The 26802-nt window shown below is 45.9% G+C and overlaps 1 protein-coding gene and 1 pseudogene across 1 annotated transcript in view; one reads left to right on the top strand and one right to left on the bottom strand.

The window, feature by feature from the left end:
* The window catches only part of LOC130298050 (zinc finger protein ZFP2-like), a 308006-nt pseudogene that overhangs the window by 71208 nt on the left and 209996 nt on the right, over positions 1-26802 (top strand).
* The window catches only part of LOC130298042 (zinc finger protein 271-like), a 31853-nt gene continuing 11493 nt past the window's right edge, over positions 6443-26802 (bottom strand). The window contains 5 exon segments of the mRNA XM_056550927.1: positions 6443-7456; positions 7458-8040; positions 8043-8635; positions 8637-9148; positions 9150-10030. Coding sequence (XP_056406902.1) covers positions 7075-7456; positions 7458-8040; positions 8043-8635; positions 8637-9148; positions 9150-10030 — 2951 coding nt within the window. The 3' untranslated portion in view covers positions 6443-7074.

Genomic DNA, 26802 nt, shown 5'->3' with positions numbered 1-26802 from the left:
CGGTCACATGGACCTTCAAGACAAGCATCCACCGTGGTAACTTGCACCTTCAAAACGAGCGTCAGGGCCGGCGTTAGGACAGGGCAAACCAGGCAATTGCCGGTTGCTCAGTAGCGGATCAGCAGCGCGCTGCAGCCCGGCCGCGGCCACTTTTAATCAGTAACCAGTGGCAGGTCCTGCGGGCCCGGACACTTCTCCTGCTTTTTCTATTTTTCATATTTCCTTACCTGGCCGCGCTCGGCAGGCTAAGGTTATGCGGCGGGTCTTGTGAGCTGTGTAGATAGTATGATGAGTGGTGTCTCCTGCGGCTCCTCTGCACAGCGTCAGGGACGTCACTCCTCATTCCCTGCAACCGTGGCCGGACTGCTAAACTTAAGCAGGAAATGATGAGTGACATCCCTGACACTGTGCAGAGGAGCCGCAGGAGACGTCACTCGTCATACTATCTACACAGCTCACAAGACCCGCCGCATTACCTGAGTCTGCCGAGCGCAGCCAGGTAAGGAAATAGGAAAAACAGAAAAAGCAGGGGGAGAGGGGGGACTTGGGACTTAACTAATATGGGGGGAACTATACTGCCAACCTAATTGGGGGGGACTACAACCTAATGCGGAGGGAACTATACTACCAACCTAATGGGGGGGAACTACAACCTAATGTGGGGGGAATTATACTGCCAACCAAATGTGGGGGAACTACAACCTAATGTGGGGGGAACTATACTGCCAACCTAATGTGGGGGGAACTATACTGCCAACCTAATGTGGGGGGAACTATACTGTCAACCTAATGTGGGGGGAACTATACTGTCAACCTAATGTGGGGGAACTATACTGCCAACCTAATGTGGGGGAAACTATACTGCCAACCAAATGTGGGGGAACTACAACCTAATGTGGGGGGAATTATACTGCCAACCTAATGTGGGGGAACTACAACCTAATGTGGGGGGAATTATACTGCCAACCTAATGTGGGGGAACTACAACCTAATGTGGGGGGAATTATACTGCCAACCTAATGTGGGGGAACTAAAACCTAATGTGGGGGGAACTATACTGCCAACCTAATGTGGGGGAACTATACTGCCAACCTAATGTGGGGGGAACTATACTGCCAACCTAATGTGGGGGAACTATACTGCCAACCTAATGTGGGGGGAACTATACTGCCAAACAAATGTGGGGGAACTACAACCTAATGTGGGGGAAACTATACTGCCAACCTAATGTGGGGGAACTATACTGCCAACCTAATGTGGGGGAACTATGCTGCCTACCTAATGTTTATTTTTATGGTATTTGAAGTGACCAAAAATGTGCAAATCTGGTTAGTGCACTATTATGACTTTTGGGGCCCTTCTTTTGATTTTGCCGAGGGCCACGATAAGCCTAAAACCGGCCCTGACAAGCATCCACCGTGGTCACATGGACCTTCAAGACGAGCATTCACCGTGGTCACATGGACCTTCAAGACGAGCATTCACCGTGGTCACATGGACCTTCAAGACGAGCATTCACCGTGATCACATGGAACTTCAAGACGAGCATTCACCGTGGTCACATGGACCTTCAAGACGAGCATTCACCGTGGTCACCTGGACCTTCAAGATGAGCATTCACCGCAGTCACCTGGACCACCATTCACCGTTATTCATGAATAAACCTTCTGAGTTGCTGGTTTCCTAGACAAGAGTGAGGTACTTACCACCTCCTGCCTCAACAATGTGGACCGTTCAGGTTCAATGCCGCTAACTGATACTTAGGAAGATTCTGGTGCACCATTCCGGCTCGACACAGAAGATCTGAATTGTGTAGTCTACGCTCTATAGATTCCACGTGAGCCAAAACCATGCCGGTCTGGGCCAGAAGAAGAGGATCACGATGGCTCTGACCTCTACATCCCTGAACTTCTTCAGGACTCTCTGTATTAACAGAATTAGGGTAAGACATGAATGAAGATCCGGCTCCACCTCATAGACCGTCCACGGCTACTGGAAGATCCTCCCTCAAAAGAGAACAGATCAGGGGGTAACATTCTGTCGCCATGACAACCAGTGTTTGGGTCCCCCACTGGCTGTTTAATGAGGAAAATTTAACTCCCACTCCCCCTGCAAGATGGTGTTCTGGCTCAACCAGTCTTCAGTGACGCTAGACGTTCCTTTGATGTGAGTCCCACGGAAGCAAATAAGTATCTAGTCATCACTTACCCATATATTACCTTCCTTCCATCATAATGACCATTTACCTATTCCACTAGATGGCACTCTTACATATATTAAAGAATTGGCCACCATTCAGCTATTAAGAACAAAAGAATAGGTAATAATAGGGAACATAATCCTTCTCCCAGAAGATTTACTTTCTCCATGGCCAATTCCAATATGAACCAACAGGTGGTGAATGCCATTCGCCGCCATTGGTTCATAGTGGATGCTGACCCTGATTTGCATGAGATCACCCAACATCCACCCTTGATCACTTTTAGAAAAAATCAGACATTGGGTGATAAATTAAAGAAGAACTCTACAGGCCCTAGTACATCTGGGTCTTCCTGGCTAACTAAGAATGATTTAAAAGGAAACTTTGCCTGCAGATCCTGTCCTCACTGCTCCCGCATGTCTACAGGTAGAAATCTTAGGGTAAGGGGCATTGACATATGCGTCAACCAGCTAATTACGTGCAGATCTACATTTGTAGTTTACGTGCTGACCTGCCCTTGTGGCCTTATGTGGGCAAGACGACCAAACAGCTCCAGACCAGGTACCGGCAGCATGTTCGCTCCGTCCGGACCGCGTCTGGGGCTCCCGGCCTGATTTCCCACATGAGACATTCACACAATGGAGACTGCGCTGAATTAAGTTTTACAGGCCTTGAAAGAGTGATGCCCCCGAAGTATGACGGCGATCGGAGTAATATACTCCTACAGAAAGAGGCAAATCAGGAGCCACCAGCAAACCAGGCCTCAATGATAGAAATGAATATAGTCCTTTTTTGCATTGATTCACTGTTTCTACGTTGTTTGTAATGCATCTTCTGCTTATGCTATTTTAAGTCACATGTTGTTTGGTCACATGACTCTCTTTACATCACGTGACTGTTTTGTTTGTACCAGGTTGCATGGCAACTGTGCACGCCGCCCCTATGGATAGGGAAGTCACGCGCACAGCCGTCATTCCGGCTAGAGGAAGTGCGTATACCGTCCCGGCTTCACCACCCACCTCCCCGGCCTGCCATCTGTAATACCCTCTCCGTTATGGAATAAACCTACTGAACGCGGTGAGTGCCGTCTCCTGTCTTGCTTCTTTTGTTCCTTGTGGCTTAAAGTTTTGGATGGAGCACCTCTGCTGTAGGCTTGTCTGTGTCGGCTTTGTGTCCATCTGTCCACGCTGTGTCTGCCATTTAGCCCTGTAGTGCCGGTCCTTGTCCCTCCTTGCATATTCAGCGATTAAAGTGTTAAACTTTTTAAGACTAACTGACTTCCCAACCCATCCATAGTGGAGCCATTAAATTATGTGATAAGGACGATACCTCCCACAATTATACCGGCAGTCGGCTTGTCCTCTATCATTGATGCAGTCGGCTCGTCCTCTATCATTGAGGCAGTCGGCTCGTCCTCTATCATTGGGGCAGTCAGCTCGTCCTCTATCATTGGGGCAGTCGGCTCGTCCTCTATCATTGATGCAGTCGGCTCGTCCTCTATCATTGGGGCAGTCGGCTCGTCCTCTATCATTGGGGCAGTCGGCTCGTCCTCTATCATTGATGCAGTCGGCTCGTCCTCTATCATTGATGCAGTCGGCTCGTCCTCTATCATTGGGGCAGTCGGCTCGTCCTCTATCATTGGGGCAGTCGGCTCGTCCTCTATCATTGGGGCAGTCGGCTCGTCCTCTATCATTGATGCAGTCGGCTCGTCCTCTATCATTGATGCAGTCGGCTCGTCCTTTATCATCGGGGCAGTCGGCTCGTCCTCTATCATTGATGCAGTCGGCTCGTCCTCTAACATTGATGCAGTCGGCTCGTCCTCTAACATTGATGCAGTCGGCTCGTCCTCTATCATTGATGCAGTTGGCTCGACCCCTATCATTGGAGCAGTCGGCTCGTCCTCTATCATTGAGGCAGTCGGCTCGTCCTCTATCATCGGGGCAGTCGGCTCGTCCTCTATCATTGATGCAGTCGGCTCGTCCTCTATCATTGGGGCAGTCGGCTCGTCCTCTATCATTGGGGCAGTCGGCTCGTCCTCTATCATTGATGCAGTCGGCTCGTCCTCTATCATTGATGCAGTCGGCTCGTCCTCTATTATTGATGCAGTCGGCTCGTCCCCTATCATTGGGGCAGTCGGCTCGTCCTCTATCATTGAGGCAGTCGGCTCGTCCCCTATAATTGAGGCAGTCGGCTCGTCCTCTATCATTGATGCAGTCGGCTCGTCCTTTATCATCGGGGCAGTCGGCTCGTCCTCTATCATTGGGGCAGTCGGCTCGTCCTCTATCATTGATGCAGTCGGCTCGTCCTCTATCATTGATGCAGTCGGCTTGTCCTCTATCATTGATGCAGTCGGCTCGTCTTCTATCATTGAGGCAGTCGGCTCGTCCCCAATAATTGAGGCAGTCGGCTCGTCCTCTATCATTGATGCAGTCGGCTCGTCCTCTATTATTGATGCAGTCGGCTCGTCCCCTATCATTGGGGCAGTCGGCTCGTCCTCTATCATTGGGGCAGTCTACTCGTCCTCTATCATTGATGCAGTCGGCTCGTCCTCTATCATTGGGGCAGTCGGCTCGTCCTCTATCATTGATGCAGTCGGCTCGTCCTCTATCATTGATGCCGTCGGCTCGTCCTCTATCATTGATGCAGTCGGCTCGTCCTCTATCATTGATGCCGTCGGCCCGTCCTCTATTATTGAGGCAGTCGGCTCATCCTCTATCATTGTTGCAGTCGGCTCGTCCTTTATCATTGTTGCAGTCGGCTCGTCCTCTATCATTGATGAGTAGGCTCGTCCTCTATCATTGGGGCAGTCGGCCCGTCCTCTATCATTGATGCAGTCGGCTCGTCCTCTATCATTGATGCAGTCGGCTCGTCCTCTATCATTGGGGCAGTCGGCTCGTCCTCTATCATTGATGCAGTCGGCTCGTCCTCTATCATTGATGCCGTCGGCTCGTCCTCTATCATTGATGCCGTCGGCTCGTCCTCTATCATTGATGCAGTCGGCTCGTCCTCTATCATTGATGCCGTCGGCCCGTCCTCTATCATTGATGCCGTCGGCTCGTCCTCTATCATTGATGCAGTCGGCTCGTCCTCTATCATTGGGGCAGTCGGCTCGTTCTCTATCATTGATGCAGTCGGCTCGTCCTCTATCATTGATGCCGTCGGCTCGTCCTCTATCATTGATGCCGTCGGCTCGTCCTCTATCATTGATGCCGTCGGCTCGTCCTCTATCATTGATGCAGTCGGCGCGTCCCCTATAATTGAGGCAGTCAGCTCGTCCTCTATCATTCATGCAGTTTGCTTGATCTGTATCTAATCATTATGGACATCACTCAAATATATGAGAACCCTTAGTGCTGCAGGAGTCTCCTCTCCATGATGTATCTAATCTGTATCTAAGCATTATAGGACATCACACAAATATATGAGAAGCCTTAGTGTACAGGAGTCTTCTCTCCATGATGTATCTAATCTGTATCTAATCATTATGGGACATCACACAAATATATGAGAACCCTTAGTGTACAGGAGTCTCCTCTCCATGATGTATCTAATCTGTATCTAATCATTATGGACATCACACAAATATATGAGAACCCTTAGTGTACAGGAGTCTCCTCTCCATGATGTATCTAATCTGTCTCTAATCATTATGGGACATCACACAAATATATGAGAACCCTTAGTGTACAGGAGTCTCCTCTCCATGATGTATCTAATCTGTATCTAATCATTATGGACATCACACAAATGTATGAGAACCCCTAGTGTACAGGAGTCTCCTCTCCATGATATATCTAATCTGTATCTAATCATTATGGGACATCACACAAATGTATGAGAACCCCTAGTGTACAGAAGTCTCCCCTCCATGATGTATCTAATCTGTATCTAATCATTATGGACATCACACAAATATATGAGAACCCTTAGTGTACAGGAGTCTCCTCTCCATGATGTATCTAATCTGTATCTAATCATCATGGACATCACACAAATATATGAGAACCCTTAGTGTACAGGAATCTCCTCTCCATGATGTATCTAATCTGTATCTAATCATCATGGACATCACACAAATATATGAGAACCCTTAGTGTACAGGAATCTCCTCTCCATGATGTATCTAATCTGTATCTAATCATTATGCGCTGTAGACATCACACAAGTAATGAAATTCCTTACAATTCAATCCTTTATTTAGAAGATAATAAAATACACTCGAGCAGCATGAATAGACAGGAAAAGACTGACGGGTTTCGGGTGCACAGTGGTCTTAGTCAGCGTCTACATATGAACATAGGCTAATGGTAAAACCTTCCTGACAATCACAAATGACTTCACCTGACTATAGGCTGAACTATATCCCCAGCACATTAGGGGTTAATCATCAGGAAGGAGTTTGTGTATATAGATATATAGCACATAATGATAATACAGGCGTCTTCCTACAACTTTACATCACAGACTAGAAGGAACAAAGATGAATATTCAAGAGACGTCTACTGCAAACTAAGTGTATAAAGCTGTAAGATGTGAGGAGTTCACACGTATCGCACTCATCTCCCCTCACAGGTGTGCAAACACACCCACACACCAGGAACGGGACGATTATTACTACAAATCACCCCGGGGTTATATAGGGATCGGACCCTCCATCTCCCTATACAATCCCTGACCCTAAAGAATCATCGGAAACCCCTAATATAATGCTATCATCTTGTATTATAGACTCCGCCCTCCTATGCTTTATAGCATTAGAACTGATGGGCTGTGGGCGGTCCCAGGGGTGTAAATACTTTCCCACATTCCAAACAAGAACCTGGTTTATCCTCTGTGATAGGATATCCTCGTCATTTCACCCAATCATAAAATTACTATGGCTTCTCTCCTGTGTGAATTCTCTCATGGGTAACAAGATGTGATTTCCTATTAAAACATTTCCCACATTCTGAACATGAAAATGGCTTCTCTCCTGTGTGAATTCTCTCATGTATAACAAGATTTGATGTAGATGTAAAACATTTCCCACATTCTGAACATGAATATGGCTTTTCTCCTGAGTGACATCTCTCATGTAGAACAAGATTTGATGTAGATGTAAAACATTTCCCACATTCTGAACATGAATATGGCTTCTCTCCTGTGTGAATTCTCTCATGTATAACAAGATTTGATGTAGATGTAAAACATTTCCCACATTCTGAACATGAATATGGCTTTTCTCCTGTGTGACTTCTCTCATGTAGAACAAGCTGATTTAGTTGTAAAACATTTTCCACATTCTGAACATGAATATGGCTTTTCTCCTGTGTGACTTCTCTGATGTAGAACAAGCTCTGATTTAGATTTAAACCATTTTCCACATTCTGAACATGAAAATGGCTTCTCTCCTGTGTGAATTCTTTCATGTAGAACAAGATATGTTTTAGTTGTAAAACATTTTCCACATTCTGAACATAAACATGGCTTCTCTCCTGTGTAAATTCTTTCATGTAGAACAAGCGTTGATTTAGTTGTAAAACATTTTCCACATTCTGAACATGAATGTGGCTTCTCTCCTGTGTGAATTCTTTCATGTAGAACCAGCGCTGATTTAGTTGTAAAACTTTTTCCACATTCTGAACATGAATATGGCTTCTCTCCTGTGTGAATTTGCTCATGTATAAAAAGATTTGATGCAGTGTTAAAACGTTTCCCACATTCTGAACATGAATATTGATTTTCTTCTCTGTGACTTCTCTGATGTAGAACAAGCTCTGATTTAGATTTAAACCATTTTCCACATTCTGAACACGAATATGGCTTCTCTCCTGTGTGAATTCTCTTATGTGTAACCGTTTCGATTTCTTTATAAAACATTTCCCACATTCTGAGCATGAATATGGCTTAACTCCTGTGTGAATTCTCTCATGTATAACAAGATCTGTTTTCCTTATAAAATATTTCCCACCTTCTGAACATGAATATCGCTTCTCTCCTGTGTGAATTCTCTTATGTGTAACAAGGTTTGATCCACTTGTAAAACATTTTCCACATTCTGAACATGAATATGGCTTCTCTCCTGTGTGAATTCTCTTATGTGTAACAAGATGTGATTTATGGTTAAAACATTTCCCACATTCTGAACATGAATATGGCTTCTCTCCTGTGTGAATTCTCTCATGTATAAAAAGATTTGATACAGTTTTAAAACGTTTCCCACATTCTGAACATGAATATTGATTTTCTCCTGTGTGACTTCTCTGATGTCGAACAAGCTCCCATTTAGATTTAAAGCATTTCCCACATTCTGAACATGAATACGGCTTCTCTCCTGTGTGAATTCTCTTATGTGTAACAAGATATGATTGATGGTTAAAACATTTCCCACATTCTGAACATGAATATGGCTTCTCTCCTGTGTGACCTCTCTGATGAAGAACAAGCTGATTTAGATTTAAACAATTTTTCACATTCTGAGCATGAATATGGCTTCTCTCCTGTGTGACTTCTCTTATGTGTAACAAGATTTGATTTCTGTGTAAAACATTTCCCACATTCTGCACATTTATACAGCTTCTCTCCTGTGTGAGTTCTCTGATGTACAACAAGATATTGTTTAGTTGTAAAACATTTCCCACATTCTGAACATGAAAATAGATTCTCTCCTGTGTGACTTCTCTGATGTAAAACAAGATGTGATTTAGTTGTAAAACATTTCTCACATTCTGAGCAGGAATATGGCTTCTCTCCTGTGTGAATTCTTCTGTGTGTAATAAGAGATGATCTGCTTGTAAACTCTTTCCCACATTCTGAGCATGAATATGGCTTCTCTTTTGTGTGAATTCTCACATGTACAACAAGATTTGATGCAATTGTAAAACGTTTCCCACATTCTGAACATGAATATGGCTTTTCTCCTGTGTGACAACTCTCATGTATAACAAGTTGTGATTTGCGTTTTACAGCATTTCTCACATTCTGAACATGAAAATGGATTCTCTCCTGTGTGAGTTCGCCTATGTGTAATGAGAGCTGATCTATGTGTAAAACATTTCCCACATTCTGAACATGAATGTGACTTTTCTCCTGTGTGAATTCTCCTATGACTTTTAAGAGTTGATTTACCTGCAAAACATTTCCCACATTCTGAACACGGATATGGCTTTCTTCTTTCATGACTTAGTTTGTGTTTAATAAGACCTAAACTATTTCTGAAATATTTTCCACATTCATCACAGTGAAAACCTTTCCTCCCTTTCTTCTCTGTCCTTGTGGTAACAATGTGTGGTTGGTCAGGAGAAGGTTCCTGATGATCAGGGGGATTATTATAGGATAGATCTGGATGGACATTAGGGGTAAGGAGGTCTTCTCCTGAGGAGCGCTCCATGATCTCTCCATCTTCTCCTGAGGAGCGCTCCATGATCTCTCCATCTTCTCCTGAGCAGCGCTCTATGATCTCTCCATCTTCTCCTGAGGGGCGCTCCATGATCTCTCCATCTTGTCCTGAGGAGCGCTCCATGATCTCTCCATCTTCTCCTGAGGAGCGCTCCATGATCTCTCCATCTTCTCCTGAGGAGCGCTCCATGATCTTTCCATCTTCTCCTGAGGAGCGCTCCATGATCTCTCCATCTTCTCCTGAGGAGCGCTCCATGATCTCTCCATCTTCTCCTGAGGAGCGCTCCATGATCTCTCCATCTTCTCCTGAGGAGCGCTCCATGATCTCTCCCTCTTCTCCTGAGCAGCGCTCCATGATCTCTCCATCTTGTCCTGAGCAGCGCTCCATGATCTCTCCATCTTCTCCTGAGCAGCGCTTCATGATCTCTGATGTTTCCTTCTTTCTGGGATTTCCTGTTGGGATAAGATGGATTTAGTTAATTAGTAAGATGAATATGTAAATCAGCTCATTATGTTGCGCCGTTCCTGGTGACGTTCCCTTACAATCAGTATAAAGTAATTATACCGGACAAAGAAGGTAAATTCCTCGGTAAGTTCCGTAAATATAAACGTTCCGGTCTGACACGTTCCGCTCTTATGGTTCCGCCTACTTCTTCTAGTTCAATGAATAAAGACATTTTCTATTTTACGGATCTTGCGGAGGAATTTATCATCTTCGTCCCCGAGGAGTGTGCGCCCGCACCCTGGAGTGTTCCGGAATCACCGTTGCTGGAAATGACTGCACTACCAGAGGGGGCGCTCTCCTGGATTTGTTATTAATTTCTATTAAATCAGGAAACAGAAGAAAAAGTAACATCAGAGAGAAAAGACGGAAAATCACCGCAAAACCGGCGCCACGGAACATCTTTCAGGTACAGATAGAGCTCGGATACACACAACTCGGATACACGGTGCGGATTGTCATGGGAATAATAACACTGTTCTACAGGCAAAAAGTTGTGAGCATGGAAACAACCGTTCTTACATAATTTTGGAGGGGTAAAACGAAAATAACCTAAATGTATATTGGCTCTAGTTTCCATGATATAAGTAACCAAGTAATGACGTAAGGTTTATAAAATGCAACTTACACCATAGATGACATCGTCAGTAGAGATGAGCGAACTTTTCAAAAATTCGATTCGGCCGATTCGCCGAATTTTCCGAAAAAGTTTGTCTCTATCCGAATTTTTTCGCAGCGAATCTATATTAAAAAATGGCTATTTCTAGCCTACATACAGCCTCTATAGGGGTATAGAACACTTTGCTGTGTCCAGTGCTGGGGTAGTGAAATAATACTGTTATTCAGAATAACATGCAGATTACCGACATCGCTCTTAGAATCACTGCCGCACAGCAGCACAATGACAGAGCCTGGTGGTGGCATCAGTGTCAGGAGACCATATAGTGACTGAATGACACAGCGTGGAGGTGATGGCAGCATGAGGAGACCATATAGTGGATGAATGACACAGCCTGGAGGTGTTGGCAGCATGAGGAGACCATATAGTGGCTGAATGACACAGCGTGGAGGTGTTGGCAGCATGAGGAGACCATATAGTGACTGAATGACACAGTGTGGAGGTGTTGGCAGCATGAGGAGACCATATAGTGACTGAATGACACAGTGTGGAGGTGTTGGCAGCATGAGGAGACCATATAGTGACTGAATGACACAGCGTGGAGGTGTTGGCAGCATGAGGAGACCATATAGTGACTGAATGACACAGCGTGGAGGTGTTGGCAGCATGAGGAGACCATATAGTGGATGAATGACACAGTGTGGAGGTGTTGGTAGCATGAGGACACCATATAGTGGCTGAATGACACAGCGTGGAGGTGTTGGCAGCATGAGGAGACCATATAGTGGCTGAATGACATAGCGTGGAGGTGTTGGCAGCATGAGGAGACCATATAGTGGCTGAATGACATAGCGTGGAGGTGTTGGCAGCATGAGGAGACCATATAGTGGCTGAATGACACAGCCTGGAAGTGTTGGCAGCATGAGGAGACCATATAGTGGATGAGTGACACAGCCTGGAGGTGTTGGCAGCATGAGGAGACCATATAGTGGCTGAGTGACACAGTGTGGAGGTGTTGGCAGCATGAGGAGACCATATAGTGACTGAATGACACAGCGTGGAGGTGTTGGCAGCATGAGGAGACCATATAGTGACTGAATGACACAGCGTGGAGGTGTTGGCAGCATGAGGAGACCATATAGTGGCTGAATGACACAGCGTGGAGGTGTTGGCAGCATGAGGAGACCATATAGTGGCTGAATGACACAGCGTGGAGGTGTTGGCAGCATGAGGAGACCATATAGTGACTGAATGACACAGCGTGGAGGTGTTGGCAGCATGAGGAGACCATATAGTGGCTGAATGACACAGCGTGGAGGTGTTGGCAGCATGAGGAGACCATATAGTGGCTGAATGACACAGCGTGGAGGTGTTGGCAGCATGAGGAGACCATATAGTGGCTGAATGACACAGCGTGGAGGTGTTGGCAGCATGAGGAGACCATATAGTGGCTGAATGACATAGCGTGGAGGTGTTGGCAGCATGAGGAGACCATATAGTGGCTGAATGACACAGCGTGGAGGTGTTGGCAGCATGAGGAGACCATATAGTGGCTGAATGACATAGCGTGGAGGTGTTGGCAGCATGAGGAGACCATATAGTGGCTGAATGACACAGCGTGGAGGTGTTGGCAGCATGAGGAGATCATATAGTGGCTGAATGACACAGCGTGGAGGTGTTGGCAGCATGAGGAGACCATATAGTGGATGAATGACACAGCGTGGAGGTGTTGGTAGCATGAGGAGACCATATAGTGACTGAATGACACAGCGTGGAGGTGTTGGCAGCATGAGGAGACCATATAGTGGATGAATGACACAGCGTGGAGGTGTTGGCAGCATGAGGAGACCATATAGTGACTGAATGACACAGCGTGGAGGTGTTGGCAGCATGAGGAGACCATATAGTGACTGAATGACACAGCGTGGAGGTGTTGGCAGCATGAGGAGACCATATAGTGACTGAATGACACAGTGTGGAGGTGTTGGCAGCATGAGGAGACCATATAGTGGCTGAATGACACAGCGTGGAGGTGTTGGCAGCATGAGGAGACCATATAGTGACTGAATGACATAGCGTGGAGGTGTTGGCAGCTTGAGGAGACCATATAGTGGTTGAATGGCACAGCCCGGAGTTGCCAGCAGCATGAGCAGGCACTAGGCCTTCACAATCCCTAAGATTAAAAGATGAATTAAGAAATTTAAACCGAAGATTTTGGATAGCAGGTGCTACCTATGAGAAAATTTGAATTTCCTAGACCCAGGCCCAGCAGCGGCATCAGTAAACCATATATTGCTTGAATGACACAGTCTGGAGTTGGCTGATGCACGAGTACACACCAGGGCTTCACAATTCCCTCCAAAAAACACAACAATTTTAGAAATATTTTAAAAAGATTTTGGATAGCGCGTGCTACCTATAAGAAAATTTGAAATTCCCAGACCCAGGCCCAGCAGCGCCATAATTTTTTTGATTTGAAATTTAAATCAAACTTTGAGTGTCCCGGACCCCAGTGTGTGGGTACGAAGGACCAAATATAACAAGCCCCCACAGTGCTCATGTGGCCGTGAGATGTAGGCGCAACGTCTCCATTGCCCTGACCGGCCATTGTTTCCAAGACTTTTCGCCAAGGCAAACCATGTGAAGAACAGCGCGACACCGCCGTGCCCTACACACATGGTACAATGAAGGGCCACCGAGATTTGGACGTGCAGTGGAGGCCGAGGACACAGTGGAGGATGAGGAGGCGGCGTTGCACACTTTAACAGGACCAACTGCCTGAGAGCGAGAGCGTGGAGGAGGAAGCGGTGTGACCTGTCCAAGTTGCTGTTGTGGCTGTGCAGGAACCATATTTACCCAGTGGGCCGTAAAAGACAAGATTGTCCCTGCCCGTAGTTACAGGTCCACATGTCGGGGCAGCCGTGCACTTTTGAACTCACCGAGAGGCACAATGACTGGCCCACCTTCTCTTGTACTAACTTATGCAGGGCTGGTACTGCCTTCTTCGCAAAGAAATGACGGCTTGGGACTCTCCACCTTGGCTCGGCACAAGCCATCAATTCTCTGAAAGGTGCAGAGTCCACAAGTTGAAAAGGGAGGGACTGCAACACCAGCAACTTGGACAAGAGCACATTCAACTTCTGCGCCGTTGGATGAGTGGGCACATACGGTTGACTCTTGGACATGGTTTCGCCGATGGATTGTTGGCGGAATGGCTGACTACAAGTAGGAGGAGCATCTGGAGCGACAGAAGGAGGGTTAGACACACAGCTCCCTTCGGCTGAGGTGGTGGAGCCTTGGCTGGATGAAGGAGGGAGCGGATGGCCACTGGGTGATGCAGCAGGCTGGACCACTACATCGGAGCCACGGTTCTCCCAGGCTGCTTTATGGTGGCGAAGCATGTGTTGACGCAGGGCCGTGGTGCCGACATTGGGACCCTGGCCACGCTTCACCTTCTGCCGACAGATCTTGCATGTGGCTACGTGAACCTCCTACGGATGCTTGATGAAAAACTTCCACACCAACGAGTAGCTGATTTTCCCACCCGCAGTCCAGACTAATTGACTGCTACTGGCACCGTCTCCAGGAACCCCTGTTCCACTACCTCCCGGAAAGGTAGGCTGCCGCGAAGCAGGTGGTCTCCCCCGGGCACGTTTGGCTCCTGAATTTCCACTACTGCAACCACCACGCTGACTGCCAACCGTGCTACCGCCTTGCTGCCTCAAGGGCAACCTGCAACTCTTCTCCTGATGATGATGAAGCCCCTTCTGCACCCGGCTCCTAATTGCGATCGGCTTCATCATCATCCACAGGTGTGTGCACATCACTGATGTCCTCCTCAGGTTCCCCAACAGTGTCTGCTTCAGGACCCTGAACACTTGCAACACTGCCACCCATGTCACTCTCCGCATCACTACTTAGCCACCTAGCGGAGGAAGCGGCGCATGTCTCCTCCTCTTCTTGGCTGTCCAGTAGCTGCTGACTGTCCTCTATTAGATCGTCCTCAGTAAATAGTGGAGCTGAACCCACAGCATAAGATACTTCTCTAGGAGAGGGAACAGCATAGGACAAAGGCAATGGGAGGACGGGGACTGCTCCTGGGCCATGCCAACTGAGGGTTGTGTCTAAGGAACCCACCGACTGGTGTCAGATGTCACTTGTGATGATGTGGATGAGCGTGTTAACCAATCGATGACGGCAGATGGGTTGCTGGTGGAGACACAACCTCTGGCTGATAATGGGAGCTCAGGCCTCTCGCTGCGACTCCTGCTGCCACTCGCTGCGACTCCTGCTGCCACTCGCCCCAAGTCTGCTGCCAACTCTGCCTCAAGTATTTAGGCCTCTGCCACTTCTCTGTGAACGTCCTGGCACTTCTCTGCCTGACAAACTTAGTGCGTATATGAGGGTATTACAATACGCTACACTACTCTTTAAACAGTATTTGTCTAGAACAGCAGCAGGTGATTACTTACGGCTATCCTTTCACAGTATGTAGGCCCTTGACAGATTAACAGGTACAAGATGGTACAATACTTGGATGTGCGTATGCGGTATGCACTGATGAGGGCAGTAATATGCGCAACAGTACACAGAAAAAATTAGCATTTTTTAAAAACACCAGCCGGTGATTACTTTTGCCAGGAGTCAGGACTTTCCCTGTATGTAGACTTGTTACAGATACAGAATAGTAGACCGCTTGGATGTAGTCATGTGTTATGCACGTATGAGGGCAGACTAATGCACTACAGTCCGCTGAAAAAACTTATTTGTGAACAGCAGCAGGACCCAACAGTGCAGCACCACAAAAAAATATATAGGGATTAAACCCTAAATTGCACTCTGTCACACAATTTTGAGCAGCAGAAGATTTGTGGAGAAAAATAAACTCAATTGGGCTGAGAAATGAGGAGATAAGATGGTGGATAAAGTTGAGGCAGCTTGGAGATGTGTATGAGGCAGCTGACAGCTATCTGCCCCTCTCTGCTGCAATGCTCTATAACGGGAATAGGAGGTTTAGCAATCAATGATCCTTCTCAGAGTAACAGCACAGCACTCTGCACTCCTGCCTTTCCCTAATGCTGATGTGACTAGCAGTTGTAGTGTAACGCTGTGGTATGAGCTATTCACACACACACAGTCCCGTCCTCTCTATCTGACTGCATAGATGAAATGAAGAGAGGCAAGATGGCTGCCGATTATATAAGGGCTATGACATCACAGGGGTCAGTGAACACTGATAGGCTGCATCTCACATGTGGTTCAGGGTCAGCCCGCCTACCTTCATTCCCGCCCTCCCATAATCCCCTGCCCCATGTACTCACATGTGGATCCGCCATCTTAGGTCTCCAATAGCCTGGAACGCTGTAAAATGGAGTTTAATGAAGCGATTCGCGCGATCGAATCACGGCAATATTCGTATTCATTGCAAATCAAATTTTTCATTAAATTCGTAACGAATTCGGGTTCGTCAACTTCGCTCATCTCTAATTGTCAGTATTGGTGAAAACCTTGCTCTCCCGTATCCCAGACTCCGCCCCCTCTGCGGTTTTCAGTTCGGTCCAAAAATCGGAAACGGGGCCAAAATGAGCCGACCGGAGTCACTATGTGACTCCGGTCTGTTTATTTTGGCCCCGTTCCCAGTTTTCACTCCCCCCAGCCGGATCCGGTTCTGGTAGTTAGTAAACGCAGTGTGAACCCTAAACTCGCCAAGCAACAGATCCTGTGACTTTTATAGAATTTGGGGAGGTAATATTAGCTAATATTGCAGCATCTTGGTACGCTTGGCGGTTTTCTATTGGTCACCAATACTGACTATGTCATCTATGGTGTAAGTTGCATTTTATAAACCTTACGTCATTACTTGGTTACTTATATCATGGAAACTAGAGCCAATATACATTTAGGTTATTTTCGTTTTTAACCCTCTTTTACAAATTCCCATCTGGGACTAATGATCCCCAACTAGGGAACCCCCTAAATTCTATTATTTAAAACTTCACTTTATTAGTTCCTCTTCAAAAAGTCCCCTACGTTTTGCCGGCTGTGACCGGCTTTATCAAGGGTCAGGGTGTATATTTTCGTTTTTAAGCCCTCCAAAATTATGTAAGAACAGCTGTTTTTATGCTCGCAACTTTTTACCTGTAGAACGGTGTTATTGACCTATTACCTGTACAGTGGTCCCTCAACATACGATGGTAATTTGTTCCAAACGAGCCATCGTTTGTCGAATCCATCGTATGTTGAGGGATTCGTGCAATGTAAAGTGTAGGAAGCTGTACTCACCTGTCCCCGCCGCTCAAGATGGTGTCCCCGGGCCTCCGCTGGGCTCTCCGCTGTCTTCTCCGGTCCTCCGCTGTCTTCCGCAAGGCCTTACTGGGCCTACGTAGCGACGTCATTACGCCGCTGCGTACGCCATTCCTATTGGATGACGTGCGCAGCAGCGTATTGACGTCATTGGAGAGGGCCGAGAAAACACCGGAGGACCAGCGCTGGACCCGGAGGGCACCCCGGAGCATTGTGGAGGGGTAAGTAATACTTACTGCACCACACGGGGAACATTAAGCTGCTATCCGGCAGCAGCTTAAGCATTTGGCGCTGCCGGATAGCACTTAATGCGATGGCCCCGACATAAAAAAGCATCGTATGTCGATTTCATCATATGTCGGGGCCATCGTAGGTCGGGGGGTCACTGTAGTTGGAAAATATAAAATGCCCATTGCATGAAAACTAGAGGCAACTAACAAATTTCATTATTTGAATTCAGCTGTGAAAGTCATTAACTAAATTTTTTTTAAAAATTTGTAGAACAGTGTAATTAGTGTTAGGTTTTCTCAATTATTGTATTGGCGCCTTTTATTATACCATAAAATGTACGGTGAAACCACAAAAAATACCTGCAGGTAAAAGTTACTGATAAGGTGGTGATGGTGGGGGCGGGTTATCATGTATACGGAGGAATATAGGATACAAGTGACCTTTATTCTGTAGGTTCTTACAATTACACCAATTTATAATCAGTTTTATTTGATTTTACTACATGATAATAAATAAATATATAATTTTTTATATATAAAAATAATAAATGAATATTAAATAATAATGATAAATATTTACTGTATATATAATAAAAATATACTGTATATTAACAACAATAAATATTGTAAAAAATAAATACTATATATACTAATTAAAAATGCCTCTGATCCCCCTATAACTTTCCCTTTTTGGGATCTGGAGTTTTTTATTGCCACCATTCTTGGTAAATACAACTTTTACTCAATATTTTCGGATCTATCATGTGACCAACTATCAGGAATTCTGTATCTTTTTTACTTTTATGCCGTTCACCGTGCGGGATCATAAACATAATATTACGTTACCAAATAGGTTTATTTAATTTCACATGTTTTATTTATATAATAGGAAAAAAGAGGAGGGGTTTACATTTTATTGGGGAGGGGCTTATATATTTTTTAAAAAACATTTTGTAATTATTTTACATTAATTTATTCCCCCTTGGAGACGATTATATGTAGTCATTAGATCACTAATACTGAATAATGCTGCGCTATTACATTACACTGATCAGTGAAATCAGCGATCTACTCATATAGTTTACTGACCATACAAGACGACAGACGATCCTACTGCACGGAGGGGGGTAAGAGACCTCAGCCTGCCATTTTAACCCATCGGTCCTCTGTGATCAAGCTGCGGGGTTCTGATGAGCACCCCACACCCCCGGCACTTGTCATTTCCCTCTTTTAGATGCCGTGAACAGAATTGATCTCTAAAGGGTTAATGACCGACATCGGCATGATCTCTGATGTCCGTCACTCCGCCTATGAAGAGAGCGCAGCTCCTGCACCGGAAAGACTACAGGGTGTACACGTGTTCTGGTGGATTTAGGACCAGGCGGTCAGGGTGTACATGTATGTTCTGGTGAGTTTAGGACCAGGCGGTCAGGGTGTACATGTATGTTCTGGTGGGTTTAGGACCAGGCGGTCAGGGTGTACATGTATGTTCTGGTGGATTGAGGACCAGGCGGTCAGGGTGTACATGTATGTTCTGGTGGGTTTAGGATCAAGCGGTCAGGGTGTCCATGTATGTTCTGGTGGGTTTAGGACCCGGCGGTCAGGGTGTACATGTATGTTCTGGTGGGTTTAGGATCAAGCGGTCAGGGTGTCCATGTATGTTCTGGTGGGTTTAGGACCCGGCGGTCAGGGTGTCCATGTATGTTCTGGTGGGTTTAGGACCCGGCGGTCAGGGTGTCCATGTATGTTCTGGTGGGTTTAGGACCCGGCGGTCAGGGTGTCCATGTATGTTCTGGCGGGTTTAGGACCAGGCGGTCAGGGTGTACATGTATGTTCTGGCGGGTTTAGGACCAGGCGGTCAGGGTGTACATGTATGTTCTGGCGGGTTTAGGACCAGGCGGTCAGGGTGTCCATGTATGTTCTGGTGGGTTTAGGACCAGGCGGTCAGGGTGTACATGTATGTTCTGGCGGGTTTAGGACCAGGCGGTCAGGGTGTACATGTATGTTCTGGCGAGTTTAGGACCAGGCGGTCAGGGTGTACATGTATGTTCTGGTGGGTTTAGGACCAGGCGGTCAGGGTGTCCATGTATGTTCTGGTGGGTTTAGGACCAGGCGGTCAGGGTGTCCATGTATGTTCTGGTGGGTTTAGGATCAGGCGGTCAGGGTGTCCATGTATGTTCTGGTGGGTTTAGGACCAGGTGGTCAGGGTGTCCATGTATGTTCTGGTGGGTTTAGGACCAGGTGGTCAGGGTGTACATGTATGTTCTGGTGGGTTTAGGACCCGGCGGTCAGGGTGTTCATGTATGTTCTGGTGGGTTTAGGATCAGGCGGTCAGGGTGTCCATGTATGTTCTGGTGGGTTTAGGACCAGGCGGTCAGGGTGTACATGTATGTTCTGGTGGGTTGAGGACCAGGCGGTCAGGGTGTCCATGTATGTTCTGGTGGGTTTAGGATCAGGCGGTCAGGGTGTCCATGTATGTTCTGGAGGGTTTAGGACCAGGCGGTCAGGGTGTCCATGGATAAAATTTTGTATTACTCTTTAACCCCTAAAAGGACAAGGTATATTTACATCCTGTACATGAAGCGAACGCTCTAATTCCCACCATTAACCCTTCAGATGCCTTCATCTATACTGATCACAGAATATGTGGTATTATAGGGGCTCGAGGGGACTTATGGGACCACCCATGGTGTAATCGCAGGGGTACGATGAGTCAAGATGGCCGCCGGAGGTCTGAGGATCTGATGATCTCTGATCCCCGATATAACAGATCAGTGCTGTGCCCATATATATCAGTAGTAATAATCTAATGATATCTATAGACATCACCTCTGGGGACATGAAAGGGAAAATAAAGAAATTAAAATGTGAATAAGCCCCTCCCCTCCCCCGGGAAAACCAAACATTTTTATAAATAAAACAAACATATTTGGGATCGCCGTGTGCGTAAATATTCGATGTTAATGATCCCGTATGGTGAACGGCGTAAACATTAAAAAAATAAAGTCCAAAATTGCTGCTTTTTGGCGAGTTTACATTCCAGAAATATTAAATAAAAACATATACGCAAAAGTGGTTCGATAAAAACTACAGATAAAGATGCAAAAAATGACCCTCATACCGTCGCGTATACGGAAAAATGAGAACGTTATAGGGGTCAGGAGATGAGGATTATAAACAAATTCAACTTTTCAGTGACATTAGTCATTTTACCCAAAAATTCACGACGAAACGGAAAAAAAATCATTGTGCGACAAAATCGAAGAAAAAACGCCATTTTGTAACTTTTGGGGGCTTCCGTTTCTACGCAGTACATATTTCGGTAACAATGCCCCCTTCTCTTTATTCTGTAGGTCCATACGGTTATAATGATCCCCGAATTATATAGGTTGGAAAAAATCATAACTACATGCAGGAAAATTAATACGTTTAAAATTATCATCTTCTGACCCCTATAACTTTTTTTATTTTTCCACGTACAGGGATGTATGAGGGCTCATTTTTTGCGCCGTGATCTGAAGTTTTTATTGGTACAATTTTTGTTTTGATCGGACTTTTTGATCACTTTTTATTCATTTTTTTAATGGTATAAAAGAGGCGTACGCCATTGACCGTGCGGTTTAATTAACAATATATTTTTATAGTTCGGACATTTACGCACGCGGCGATACCACATTTTTTATTTTTGTTTTTATTTACACTTATTTTTTTTTATGGGAAAAGGGGGGTGATTCAAACTTTTATTAGGGAAGGGGTTAAATGACCTTTATTAACACTTTTTTTTTTGCATTGTTATAGCTCCCATAGGGACCTATAACACTGCACACATTGATCATTGTTATCCCATAGGGACCTATAACACTGCACACACTGATCTCTTATATTGATCATTGTTATCCCATAGGGACCTATAACACTGCACACACTGATCTCTTATACTGATCATTATTATCCCATAGGGACCTATAACACTGCACACACTGATCTCTTATATTGATCATTGTTATCCCATAGGAGACTATAACACTGCACACATTGATCATTGTTATCCCATAGGGACCTATAACACTGCACACATTGATCATTGTTATCCCATAGGGACCTATAACACTGCACACACTGATCTCTTATACTGATCATTGTTATCCCATAGGAGACTATAACACTGCACACACTGATCTCTCATCCTGATCACAGGCATGTATTAACACGCCTGTGATCAGCGTTATCGGCGCTTGACTGCTCCTGCCTGGATCTCAGGCACGGAGCAGTCATTCGTCGATAGGACACCGAGGAGGCAGGTAAGGGCCCTCCCAGTGTCCTGCAAGCTGTTTGGGACGCCGCGATTTCACCACGGCGGTCCCGAACAGCCCGACTGACTAGCCAGGATACTTTCACTTTTGCTTTAGAAGCAGCGGTCAGCTTTGACCGCCGCTTCTAAAGGGTTAATACCGCACATCGCCGCGATCGGCGATGTGTGGTATTAGCCACGGGTCCCGGCCGTTGGTGAGCGCCGTGACCGACGCGATGTGATGCGGGGTCGCAGCGCGACCCCGCTTCATATCGCGGGAGCCGGCACAGGATGTAATTATACGTCCTGCGTCATTAAAGGAACGTAACAAGGGGTACAGTGTGCCTTAACACCTCACAGGTGTTTGACGACTTTTTGTTAAAGTTGGATGTGTAAGAGAAAAAATATATATATATATTTTCAGTAAAATGCTGTTTTTTCCCCAAATTTTACATTTTTACAAGGGGTAAATGACCCCCAAAATTTCACAGGCACTACTGATGTCAGGTCCAAGCAGTACTGCACAATAAACTGAGGGTCACCCATTCAGAGTCCATTAACCCTTCACACTCAGGGGCCCCCGGGAAGGAGGTTCAGACGCAGTTGTCACGGGCAAACCGCACTGACGCCTTCCGTAGCAACCAGAGTTAGGGGTTTAACCACTTAAGGACCTAGGGCGTATGGATACGCCTTGACGTCCTGGTACTTAAGGACCCAGGGCGTATCCATACGCCCGTGGGAATTTCGGTCCCCGCCGCGCGCCGGGCGGGGACCGGGCCGGGGTGACTGCTGATATCTATCAGCAGGCACCCCGTGCAAATGCCCAGGGGGGTCATCAGACCCCCCCACGTCGGCGATCGGCGCAAATCGCAAGTGAATTCACACTTGCGATTTGCGCCGATTCCGGGTCATACGGGTCTATTGTGACCCTGTGACCCGGAATAGAAGGGGGATCGCGGTTGTCCAAGACACCCACGATCCCCCTGTAGGCATAGGAGTGAGGTGGCAGAGTTGCCACCCCTCCTATCCCTGCTATTGGTCTGCTATTGATCGTCAGAGGCGACGACCAATAGCAGACCGGGGGCGGGGGGGTTAACTTTCGTTTTCCCCGTCCTGCCCTCCCACAATAGGCAGGGCAGAACGGGGAACCGAAGGGGACCGGGCGCCGACGTCCACTTACCCGTCCGGAGGCTGCGGCGACGTTGATCGGCGGGCGGCGTCACGTGCTTCTGAAGAGGACGGCTGCCGGGATCCTACGGAAGCCGGTAAGTAGATCTGGAGGGCTACAGTCTGAGACCGTGGTCTCTAACTGTAGCCCTCCAGATGTTGCAAAACTACAACTCCCAGCATGCCCAGACAGCTGTTTGGGCATGCTGGAATATGTAGTTTTGCAACAGCTGGAGGGCTGCAGTTTGAGACCACTATACAGTGGTCTCTAAACTATATCCCTCCAGATGTTGCAAAACTACAACTCCTAGCATGCCCACATAGCTGTTTGTTGTCTGGACATGCTGGGAGTTGTAGTTTTGCAACATCTGGAGGTCCACAGTTTGGAGATCACTGTGCAGTGGTCTAAAAACTGTAGCTCTCCAGATGTTGCAAAACTGCAATTCCCAGCATGCCCAGAAAGCAAACAGCTGTCTCGGCATGCTGGGAGTTGTAGTTGGGTACCTCCAGCTATTGCATAACTACATCTCCCAGCATGCCCTTCGGTGATTAGTACATGCTGGGAGTTTTAGTTTTGCAACAGCTGGAGGCACGCTGGTTGGAAAATATTGAGTTAGGTAACAGAACCTAACTGAAGATTTTCCAACCAGTGTGCCTCCAGCTGTTGCAAAACTACAACTCCCAGCATGCACGGTCTGTCAGTACATGCTGGGAGTTGTAGTTTTGAAACAGCTGGAGGTTTGCCCCCCCCCCCCCCATGTGAACGTACAGGGTACGTTCACATAGGCGGGTTTACAGTAAATTTCCTGCTTCAAGTTTGGGCTGCGTCAAATTTTTTGCCGCAGTGCAAACTCCTAGCGGGAAATTCACCGTAACCCGCCAGTGTGAATGTACCCTAAAAACACTACACTAACACCTAATAAAGAGTAAAACACTACATATACACCCCCTTACACTGTCCCCCCCCCCCAATAAACAATTTAAAACGTCTTGTACGGCAGGGTTTCCAAAACGGAGCCTCCAGCTGTTGCAAAACAACAACTCCCAGCATTTCTGGACAGCCACTGACTGTCCAGGCATGCTGGGAGTTTAGCAACAGCTGGAGGCACCCTGTTTGGAAATCACTGGCGTAGAATACCCCTATGCAATCCCTAATTTAGTCCTCAAATGCGCATGGTGCTCTCTTACTTCGGAGCCCTGTCGTATTTCAAGGAAACAGTTTAGGGCCACATATGGGGTATCTCCGTACTCGGGAGAAATTACACTACAAATTTTGGGGGGCTTTTTTTCCTTTTACCGCTTGTGAAAAGGAAAAGTTGGGGGCTACACCAGCCTGTTAGTGTAATTTTTTTTTATTTTTTTACACTAACATGCTGGTGTTGCCCCATACTTTTTATTTCCACAAGTGGTAAAAGGAAAAAAAGACCCCCAAAATTTGTAACGCAATTTCTCCTGAGTACAGAAATACCCCAGATGTGGGCGTAAAATGCTCTGCGGGCACACAACAAGGCTCAGGAGTGAGAGTGCACCATGTACATTTGAGGCCTAAATTGGTGATTTGCACAGGGGTGGCTGATTTTACAGCGGTTCTGACAAACGCAAAAAAAAATAATACCCACATGTGACCCCATTTTGGAAACTACACCCCTCACCGAACGTGACAAGGGGTATAGTGAGCCTGAACACCCCACAGGTGTTTGACGAATTTTCATTAAAGTTGGATGGGAAAATGAAAAAAATTATATTTTTTCACTAAAATGCTGGTGTTACCCTAAATTTTTCATTTTCACATCGGGAAATAGGAAAAAAGCCCCCCCAAATTTGTAAACCCATCTCTTCTGAGTAAGAACATACCCCATATGTGAATTTAAAGTGCTCTGCGGGCGAACTACAATGCTCAGAAGAGAAGGAGCGCCATTGGGATTTTGTAGAGAAAATTTGTCCGGCATTGAAGGCCACATGTGTTTACAAAGCCCCCATAGTGCCAGAACAATGGACCCCCGACACATGTGACCCCATTTTGGAAACTACACCCCTCACGTAATGTAATAAGGGGTACATTGAGAATTTACGCCCCACAGATGTCTGACAGATTTTTGGAACAGTGGTCCGTAAAAATGAAAAATAAACTTTTTCATTTGCACAGCCCACTGTTCCAAAGTCCTGTGGGGTGTAAATACTCACTGCACCCCTTATTAAATTCTGTGAGGGGTGTAGTTTCCAAAATAGGGTCACATGTGGGGGGTTCTACTGTTCTGGCACCACGGGGGGCTTTGTAAACGCACATGGCCCCTGACTACCATTCCAAACTAATTCTCTTTCCAAAAGCTCAATGGCGCTCCTCCTCTTCTGAGCATTGTAGTTCGCCAGCAGAGCATTTTACGTCCTAACATGGGGTATTTCCATACTCAGAAGAAATGGGGTTACACATTTTGGGGGTCATTTTCTCCTATTACCCCTTGTAAAAATGTAAAATTTTGGGAAAAAACTGCATTTTAGTAAAAAAAAAAAAATTTTTCATTTACACATCCAAATTTAACGAAAAGTCGTCAAACACCTGTGGGGTGTTAAGGCTCAGCGGACCCCTTGTTACGTTCCTTGAGGGGTGTAGTTTCCAAAATAGTATGCCATGTGGGTATTTTTTGCTGTTCTGGCACCACAGGGGCTTCCTAAATGCGACATGCCCCCAAAAAACCATTTCAGCAAAAGTTGCTTTCAAAAAGCCAAATGTGACTCCTTCTCTTCTGAGCATTGTAGTTTGCCCGCAAAGCATTTTACATCCTAACATGGGGTATTTCCATACTCAGAAGAGATGGGGTTACAAATTTTGGGGGGCATTTTCTCCCATTACCCTTTGTAAAAATGGTAAATTTGGGGGAAAAACTGCACTTTAGTGAAAAATTTTTTTTTTTCATTTACACATCCGACTTTAACGAAAAGTCGTCAAACACCTGTGGGGTGTTAAGGCTCACTGGACCCCTTGTTACGTGCCTTGAGGGGTCTAGTTTCCAAAATGGTATGCCATGTTGGGGTTTTCTGCTGTTCTGGCACCATAGGGGCTTCCTAAATGTGACATGCCCCCCAAAAACCATTTCAGCAAAATTCCCTCTCCAAAATCCTATTGTCGCTCCTTCCCTTCTGAGCCCTCTAGTGCACCCGCCGAACACTTGACATACACATATGAGGTATTTCCTTACTCGAGAGAAATTGGGTTACAAATTTTGGGGGGATTTTTCATCTATTACCCCTTGTAAAAATTCAAAAACTGGGTCTACAAGAACATGCCAGTGTAAAAAATGAAGATTTTGAATTTTCTCCTTCACTTTGCTGCTATTCCTGTGAAACACCTAAAGGGTTAACACACTTACTGAATGTCATTTTGAATACTTTGAGGGGTGCAGTTTTTATAATGGGGTCATTTGTGGGGTATTTCTAATATGAAGGACCTTCAAATCCACTTCAAAACTGAACTGGTCCCTGAAAAATTCTGATTTTGAAAATTTTGTGAAAAATTGGAAAATTGCTGCTGAACTTTGAAGCCCTCTGATGTCTTCCAAAAGTAAAAACATGTCAATTTTATGATGCAAACATAAAGTAGACATATTGTATATGTGAATCAATGTATAATTTATTTGGAATATCCATTTTCCTTACAAGCAGTGAGCTTCAAAGTAAAAAAAATGTAAAATGTTCAATTTTTTCATCAAATTTTGGAATTTTTCACCAAGAAATGATGCAAGTATCGACAAAACTTTATCACTAACATAAAGTAGAATATGTCACGAAAAAACAATCTCGGAATCAGAATGAAAGGTAAAAGCATTCCAGAGTTATTAATGCTTAAAGTGACAGTGGTCAGATGTTCAAAAAATGGCCGGGTCCTTAAGGTATATTTGGGCTGGGTCCTTAAGGGGTTAAGGGGCTTGGGGCACGCAGCAGGCTGTCACCAGGTCACCTTATAAACGTTGCTATCATGTTTTGTTGTGTTATAGTTTCCTGCGTGTCTACACCTGCTGGTCTTTGGATATACGGTAGGTGGATCATTGTTTATTGTTTGTTTTCCTTAAACATGTATGGTATAGGGCGGGCAAGTTCAGGACAGGTAGCACTTGG

Source organism: Hyla sarda (assembly GCF_029499605.1).
Source record: "Hyla sarda isolate aHylSar1 chromosome 1 unlocalized genomic scaffold, aHylSar1.hap1 SUPER_1_unloc_19, whole genome shotgun sequence".
NCBI lineage: Eukaryota > Metazoa > Chordata > Amphibia > Anura > Hylidae > Hyla > Hyla sarda.
Note: the sequence above shows the minus strand (reverse complement) of the source record. Positions and strands in the feature narration are given on the sequence as shown.